The following is a 9,372-nucleotide window of genomic DNA, read 5'->3' as shown; positions in this document are numbered from 1 at the left end:
CTAGTTATAATTTAGTTAAAAATTCATGTTATTTTATTTTATTTTGATTTATATATTTTTTTTTTTTATTGTTTCTGTTCCAGTAGATTGCAGCAATCGTCCACTAAACCCAGGCACATTTTTCATTCTATATAAATGTATATACTTAGATTATTACAAATTGAGGCAAATAAATAACAAAACGTACCATAATCCCCCAAAACTGCACAACTTTACACTATTATGTTTGTTTAAAAAAAGTTGCTTTGTTACAAAATCACATTTTACTTATGTAAGGTATTTGGGAAGAAAAATTAATACTGTTGCCCAATGATTAATAGCATAGCAAGCATCATTGCAAACATAATCACAAAGTGATAAGCCCTATATTTTATTATTTTGCTACAATTATTATGATATGAGTAATAGCTGCAAACATGCCTTTATCTTGTGCATGTTTCCCCTCTTCCTTTTTAATTATTTACAATCGTCCTTCTTTGGCTTAGACCTTTTGTCTTACCATAATTTGGTGTTGATTTAGAACTTGTCCCGCTGTTCCTACAGACGTCAACCTCATCCCTTCTATACTTTTGAGTGAGTTGTCTTCTCTGGGCGCACAAACCAGATCGCGCATTCGTTTTTTTTTTTTTTTTTGCACCAGTGGCCCATGCTGCCCTGGGCCGTTGCCCATGTCACCCATGCCTAAGTCCTCCACTGACTGGATTGAAGGAAAAGGATAGGCAGTAGTGTAGTCGGGGTCATACGCATGTATACACCATATACTTACTTTTTGCCCAGTTCTGTTTGTGCATTATGACTTCTAAGGATCAGTATATGCTCTTGTTCAGCTACCAGCAGGTGGCAGTAGCCATCAGAATGATCAGATGGCCCGACGGACCGACAACTCCGACACCAATTCAACATGTCGAATCGACTGAAAAAAAGCTGACGACCAACTTCAGCCAATGGTGTGAACACACTGAGAAAACATCTTGGTTACGTATGTAACCCTCATTCCCTGAAGGAGGGAACGAAGATGTACATCAGTAGTGACCAACGAATATCGCTAGAGAGCCCTATCAGCTTCGAGTAAACTAAAACAAACCAATTGAATTAGCGTGCGGAATTTGCATAATGCGCACCGCCTCCGTCAGGTGTATATAAATAGAAAGTAGATGCAATCGCACTCTGTTTTTTGCTGAGGAGACAACTGGTGTCCGCACTACGGCGAGGGTACAGAAACTTTGGCAATGGGACGTACGTCTCCGTTACCTCCTTCAGGGAACGAGGGTTACATACATAACCAAGATGTTCCCTTTCAGTTGGTCACGTTCGGCATATTGGGATCCCAAATAAAGCGCCACAGTTATGGACCCCTTCCAGCGCCCAGCGCAAGCTCTAGCCACCCGGCACACCAGTGGGGTGGAGAAGGGGGCGAGCTTACGCCGAGAGTCTACTGCTGTTCCGAAATACCCACTAAGTAAACTAGACAACACTGGGGAAGCGAACCCATAAGGGACACTGCGGAGACCACTACCTACCATGCAGGGGAGGAATTTATGTGGAGAATACACAAATGGACTAGCCATGGGCAGTACGCATATGGAGTCCCTGGAATGGCTCCACCTAAGTATAGGGGGAGACTCATCTGACAGGTGACAGCAGAGCTGGCTCTGCTATGGGAAAGACACCGGCTCACCGTAGGACAATACACATATAGGACCACCCACGTCAGGGGTCGCAACATATGGAACCCAGCCAAACATCAACGTCGGTGATGGACGTTTGGCCTGGCATCAGACACTCCGCAATGTCCAAGCCGAAAGGGGAGGCGGAGGAACTCAATAGGGTTCGCCAAGCGGGGAACTCGACTGTAGCAAAGAATGCACGTATCTGGCCCAGGGGGGTGGGAATGGCATTGCAAGCCGACACTTAGAATGGGTTCTTCGCATCAACAGGCTGGTGGAAGCGAGTACACAGAAAGATACCAGCTCTACACAGAGGCTATAGAATCTAGCGAATGTGTTAGGTGTTGCCCAGCCCACAGCTCTACAGATATCTGTCAGCGAGGTGCCGTGCGCCAGACTCCAGGAAGAGGCCACTCCGCTGATGGAGTGGACTCTCAATCCAAGCGGGCATGGCACGCCCTGGTAGTCATATGCCAGGGCGATGGCATCCACTATCCAGTGGGCCATCCTCTGCTTGGAGACTGCCTTTCCCTTCTGCTGGCCTCCGTAACAGACAAAGAGCTGATCTGAGGTCCTGAAACTTTGCGTTCTGTCCACGTATAGGCGCAGACCGCAGACGGGACATAGCAAAGCTAGGGCTGGGTCTGCCTCCTCCGAAGGCAGCGCTTGCAGGTTTACTACCTGATCTCTGAAGGGAGTGGTAGGGACCTTGGGCACATATCCAGGCAAGAGTCTCAGGATAACATGAGAGTCACTGGGCCCAAATTCCAGGCACGATTCGTCAACCGAAAATGTGTGCAGAGGCCAATGCAACCAGGAGGACAGTCTTAAGAGACAGTACTTTTAACTCAGCTGATTGCAAAGGCTCAAAGGGATGACCCTGGAGAGATGTAAGTACCAGGGTGAGATCCCAAGAGGGTTTAGAGGAAGGGCGAGATGGATTTAGTCTCCTCGCCCCCCTCAGGAACCTGACGACCAGTTCATGCTTCCCCAAAGACTTACCATTGACTGCATCGTGATGTGCAGCAATAGCGGCAACATACACTTTGAAGGTGGAGGGAGACAGCGTTCGCTCTAAGCCTTCTTGCAGGAAAGAGAGCACAGATCTGATCGAGCATGATCGGGGGTCCTCTTGGTGAGAGGAGCACCATTCAACGAACAGGTTCCACTTCAACACATAGAGGTTCCTTGTAGAAGGAGCTGTAGTGGAAGTGATAATGTCTACAACTGACTGGGGGAGATCACTTAGAACCTCCTCGTCCCATCCAGGGTCCTTCCTCAGAGGAATGGGCCAGGGAGGTGCTGTCACAAGGAGCGTCAGATCCGAAAACCAGGTCCGAGTAGACCAATACGGAGCCACTAGCAAAACCTGCTCCTCGTCCTCCCTGACTTTGCACAGGAGCTGTGTGAGAAGGCACACTAGGGGAAACGCATATTTGCGTAGATTGTGTGCCAGAGCATCCGTGCCAAGCATGCCGCCGGTCAGGGAATAGAACCGCTGGCAGTGAGCAGTCTCCGGGGAGATGAACAGATCTATCTGAGCCTTGCCGAAGTGCTGCCAGATAGCTGGACCACCTGGGGATGGAGTCTCCATTCACCTGGATGTGGAGGCTGCCGTGAGAGCTCGTCGGCTGCACAGTTGAGCACGCCTTGGACATGAATGGCACAGAGCGACCTCAGATTCTTCTGACTCCATAGCAAGAGATGGCGGGCGAGTTGCGACATGCGGCGGGAGTGTAGACCACCCTGATGGTTGATGTACACAATGGCCGCAGTGCTGTCCGAGCGGACCAGTACATGCTTGACTGTCAACAGCTCCTTGAAGTGGCTTAGTGCAAGATGCACTGCTAGCAACTCGAGGCAATTGATATGCCACTGTAGTTGAGGCCCCCTCCACAGACCTGACACTGCATGTCCGTTGTACATGGCACCCCACCCGGTGGCAGAGGCATCTGTGTGGACCACAGTATGCCTGGACACTTGTTCGAGGGGAACTCCAGCCCACAGGAATGAAGGGTCTAACCAATTGGTGAGAGAGTGATGGCAGTTTGGTGTCACAGGGACATGGAATGTACCGTGCTGCCACGCCCATCTCAGGACCCGGCCATGGAGCCAGTGTTGAAACGGCCTCATATGAAGCAATCCGAGTGGCGTGACTGCGGCTGCGGATGCCATATGCCCCAGGAGCCTCTGAAAGAGTTTCAGTGGGGCTGCTGTCCTGCGCTTGAGCGTAGGCAGCGACCGAGTCCAGTTCCATACCGAGATAAGAGATCCTCTGCCCGGGGGCGAGTTTGCTCTTGTCCCAGTTGACCCGAAGACCCAACTGGCTGAGGTGAGCTAACATAACCTGAAAAAACCCTGACCGCATATCAGCTGGAGGGATCGTTTGCCAGGAGGACAGCAATCTCTGTCCGGAGAATAGGTGCGTTGTCCAGTGTCACCTGAGTGTAGTGGACACCCCTGAACACAAGGGGATGCCGGGCGAACTGAATCGTATAGCCGAGTGCAAGGCTATATTCCCCTCCAGGTTGCCCGTCTCAAGACTGCTTCCTCGATCTCTTGCCATCTGGCTTGGCTTGAGCGGGCTGGGCGCCGCGTCTGTGACCGGCTCTCTGCTGTTTGGCGGGTGTGGGCTGCTGCTTCGCCGACTTAGCAGGGGCAGAGGATGACGCAGGCGGACACCCTCGGTGACGAACAGACTGAGGCTGTGCAGCCGGCAGTGGGATGGAGGCAGCAGCGGACCGTCGGGGCAAGACATGTTTGATAGCCTCAGCCTGCTTCTGGGCAGCAGAGAACTGCTGGGCAAACCTCTCTACCGCGTCGCTGAATAGGTAGACCTGAGACACAGAGGAGTCCAGGAACCGATATTTATCAGTCTCCCTCATGTCAGCCAGGGTCAGCCATAGGTGGCGCTGCTGGACTACAAGCGTAGCCATCGCTTGACCAACAGAACGTGCCGTCACTTTAGTCCCCAAGCAGCTGTTGATCAAGACCTCCCTGGGGCATGTCAGCGATATAAATATTTGCAGTTTAAACCTATTAATATTAGCCTACTCCACTAGGTCTGAAATATATTGTTCTCTGCAAACATGATGATCTTAAATGTATTAAGTATTAATTTACTATTAATAAATGTGTACATTGCATAAAGTGGAAATACTCAAAGTAGGCTAACTACGTTACCTCAGATGGTTGAATGGATGGATTCCACAACTGGTAAAATAAAACATATATAAGACAATATAACATTTACTGTAGGTGCCATAAAATTTACTAGTGACATAATAAAAAAAAAAAAAAAATTCTATTGCGCGTCTGATTTGGCAGTGAAATTCGCCGATTTTGAGTGCGTAAGATGTGAAGGATTCTATGGTCCAGTTAAGTATTTTCACCCCATAATGGCGGCCGCACTACCGGAGCGCCATCTAGTGGCTGTTGCCCAAAAAAATATCAGAGTGTCGCCTCTTGGGTTCTATACTCTGATTCTGCTCAAAGCCGTCCTGTGTTTTGAGCTTATTTTGAGCGCAGTTCTCTCACTCCAGCTGACACGGCATGAGAAATATGGTGGTGACGAATAAGATTATTAATTAATTATATACATCATGCATTCCGAGCTTTTAAGCGCTAAGTTCCCGTACAAAATGAAAAGACCAATTATAAGCACAACTGAAGCCAGGTTTATTTAATGCATCAGTGACGAGCTAATCATAAGCATACTCTGAATCTTATCACGCTCTAAAAATGTAATAAGATTTCCACAAGCCATTCCTATCGTGACACTGATGACAAAATGTGTGATCCATTTGAATTCTGAGAGTTAAACACATTAAAACGTTATAGATCTAGACTGATGCACAAAAGTCGGATGAAAAGAGGAAAAAATATCATCTTGCGCCAACATTTATTAGAAAGCTTTTTAAACGATTCATGACCCACCCTTACTAGAATTTATCACATTTTATTATATAAATTGTGGTCAATTTGTAGAATTTATAATCTATTAAGGGAATATATTTTCACTAGATTTATATTACAGCTGTGACATGTTGTAGTTGTTTTTATAGGTTATGTGTAGATTGCAATTTTTCATAACAAACGCTATGGTAATGCAAAATGTTATAGTTTGACTTCTTATGGCACATTGAAGTAGAAAATTCTGTCAAACTGTTAAGCTTACAGGTGCTTAAATAATGTAAAACATATAAACCATCATGCAATTTCCAATGGTTAGTATATCACAGTTTAATGTTTTTATCATCATTTAAATGATGCATGCGCTGAAGGAAATTATATGAAATTATAAGTATAAATTAATTCTATGAATATATCTCTGAAGGGAACTGACTTGAGAAAAAGTTTTGGTGGCAATTTCTTTTTATCTTCCCTCCATGTAGCACAGTGTTTATAAACAGCGCTCTATTTCTGCTGTTCCATAAGCGCCACCTACTGACAGAGAGTGGATTTAAATTTTCATTCAGCCTGGCTGCGGTTTTTGTTTGTTTGTGAAACTCATGACCACATTTTTATGCACTGTTGTAAATTTTTACCTAATGTTCAAACCAAAATTACACCCTTGAATAATTGGCTTTTGCCACTAATGTCAAATCAAATTTTATAAAAAAAAAAATCTCTGAAAATATTTATTTCATAGTTATTTTCATATTTCAAGTTATTTTTTAACACCCACTTAAAACATTCATTTCAGATGTATCACTTTGGGGGTGGGGGTGGTCTGGGTAATAGTACACCACTTATTTTTTTTTAGGACTACACCACTAGTACGCACTCTGCACATTTAGCGGTGTCGACAGTTTCTAGATCATCCATATTTCAACCCATTGCCATGACAACACTGGCACTCATGGCCAAAATAACAGACCGGCCCACCGGGAATTCTCCTGGTGCTCCCAATTAGTCAATCCGGGCCTGCTCCTGAGACATGTAAGATGTGTATATATATATAAAAAATGAACCTGTATACTGGTGACCCACAGTTCTTTAGCACATTGGTGGTCATTTTAATGTGTGTTAGAGAAGGCATTTAAATTGTGCAATGTCTTTTTAGGATACTGATTGTATTTTTGCCTCATATTGATTGTACAAGCAAAGTGTCAAAAACTTTAAAATTAATTTTTCACTGTTAAACTGATAATATATCACACACTAACTGTTAAGAAGGTAAGGTATCATGAACTAATAAATTGAACTGGTAACACTTTACAATAAGGTTCATTAGTTAACATTAGTTAACTACTTTATTTAACATGAACTAATAATGAACTGATTACATATTGCTCATGTTTAAAATGTGCATAAATCATAAGATCTATGTCTGTTGTCTTAACTCAGGTCATTGAAGGTTATCTTTGCTTATCAGAAAATGGAAAATGGAACATATTTTTACTTCATGTTATTTGAAAATCTTGGGCACATAAGATATGCTTTCTTCAGTTTAGGATTTATTCTGTACTGTGTTATGACACTATTTAATGCCATTATTATGCTTGCAATATTTCTGGAAAGGACTTTACACCAGCCCATGTACATTCTGATTTCCTGTTTGTCTGTCAACTCTGTGTTTGGAACTGCTGGCTTTTTCCCAAGAGTACTGACAGACTTGCTTTCTGATACACACTCAATCTCTCTTGAAGCATGTATCATACAGTCTTATGTAATTTTCACATATGCAGCAAATGAAAATACAATATTAATGTTAATGGCATTTGACAGATTTGTTGCGATAAGTAAACCTTTGCAGTATCACAATATCATTACACCAAGATTTCTAACTGTTTTAATAATTATAAATGTGACTTATCCAATGATTTATCTTGGTATTTCTGCTATTTTTACTACCAGACTGACATTGTGTGGTAACAAATTGTTTAAGGTGTACTGCCACAACTTTGAAGTGGTTAAACTGTCTTGTACAAACAGTGCTGTTAATAATGTCATGGGCTTTTTTTTATTGATCACAACTGTAATCATCCCATTAAGTTTAATATTCTATTCTTATGTAAAAATTCTTATCATTTGTCGAAGAAGCTCAGCGCAGTTCAAGAGCAAAGCGTATCAAACTTGTATTCCACACATAGTGGTCCTTTTGAATTTTTCATTTGCCATTATTTCTGAGGTCACTTTGAGTCGGGTTGTGACTTTACAACTTCCTATATGGCTGTCAGTTTTACTTTCACTTCAATTTCTTGTTATACCACCCATCCTGAACCCTCTTGTTTATGCTTTAAACTTGCCCAATATTCGCAAAACAATTATCCGTCTTATAAATGGATCCAGGTAAATGATTTATCTAGTAAAATAAAGGGGTAAAGCTTCACAATAAGGGTATATGAATAATCAATACCTGAATTAATACTTATTTCAACATGAACTAATGATTATTGAAAGCATGAACTAATCATGAACCGATGAAGAGCTATCCTTAACTACAATTGGAGTCGTCATAGATTTATGCATGAATAACAGCAGCCATGTTAGTACAGTTGATAGTTAATGCAATACTTAAAATTTATAACTAAAACAAATCAATCAGCCTCTTTAAGAAGGAATAAGAAGTACTCTGACTTTTTAACAAATTTAAATATTATCATAGTTTGAACTTTTGACTGCAGTTTTGTCATAAACATTACTGGATGGCACAGGGATTAGTTGATCCTCCTCATCAAATGTAGAGAATACTAAATAAAATAATAACTGACCTTAAAATGTATTTATTTGTTTTGTGGTGTTCTGTTTCCCTTCAAACTCACCCTACTACTACTAAATAAGAAATAAAAAAATTCAAACCCCACAAAGAACATTTATGGAACAGTTCCCAAAGAAACGGCCAAACTGGAGTCATGGTCGGAGAGTTTGCTGGGTATCAGTAGAGTTCACTCTCCATCCAGACGCAGGCCGTGATGATACTATTCATTCTCATTGTATTTGATAGCAAGTTTATGATAAATCATGAGCTGAACTTGGCAAGCATTTAACAGTGAATTAATTATGATTGGGCCCCCTAAATTAAAGTCATGACAAAATAATGCATTAACAAGGCATGAGCTGATGTTAGTGTATGGGTAACTAATTATGAGTTAGTATTGATGTGCACTAAGAATGCCATTCTTATTCTTTTACACCACCAGTACAAAAAAAAAAACAAAAACAAAGAAGGTAATTCATTATCGCTTGTGTCCGACATTGTAGAGAGCGTTTCACAAAACACATTACCATTATGATACATTGTGGATGAGACTGTATAATTTGCTATTCCTCTGAAACAAACAAATCTGGTTCAAATATATATGGCTGAATTAAACCAGTATTTCCACTTGCGGTGTGCAGTGTTTACTAGTGTTAATAATAATAATAATAATAATACATTTTATTTGTAATGCGCTTTTCTTAAACCCAAAGCGCTACAGTAATAAAATAAAACAAAACAACACAACAAAAGCAATACAATTCATTAGAGAAAGACAGTCTTAAATAAGTGTGTCTTAATCAACTTTTTAAAATGACCCAACGTTGGTGCATTTCTGATGGGTAGAGGAAGCACATTCCATAGCTTAGGGGATTTGTATGAAAAGGCTCTTTCCCCCATGGTCTTTAGCTTACGTGAAGGCTGGTAAAGTGAAAGAGAGTTAGAAGAGCGAAGAGAGCGTGATGGAGTATAAGGACTGATGAGATCGCAAAGATACTCAGG

At 42.3% G+C, this 9,372-nt stretch overlaps 1 protein-coding gene across 1 annotated transcript; it reads left to right on the top strand.

The window, feature by feature from the left end:
• The first annotated feature begins 7,047 nt into the window (after positions 1-7,047).
• On the top strand, positions 7,048-7,965 carry LOC137005280 (olfactory receptor 51I2-like). The gene has a single exon (XM_067366111.1). The coding sequence runs from the start codon at positions 7,048-7,050 to the stop codon at positions 7,963-7,965; it is 918 nt and encodes a 305-aa protein (XP_067222212.1).
• Positions 7,966-9,372: the final 1,407 nt, after the last annotated feature.

This window comes from Chanodichthys erythropterus, chromosome 17 (assembly GCF_024489055.1).
Source record: "Chanodichthys erythropterus isolate Z2021 chromosome 17, ASM2448905v1, whole genome shotgun sequence".
NCBI classification, from domain to species: Eukaryota; Metazoa; Chordata; class Actinopteri; order Cypriniformes; family Xenocyprididae; genus Chanodichthys; species Chanodichthys erythropterus.
The sequence above is the reverse complement of the archived record's forward strand: the minus strand, read 5'-3'. Positions and strand labels throughout refer to the sequence as shown.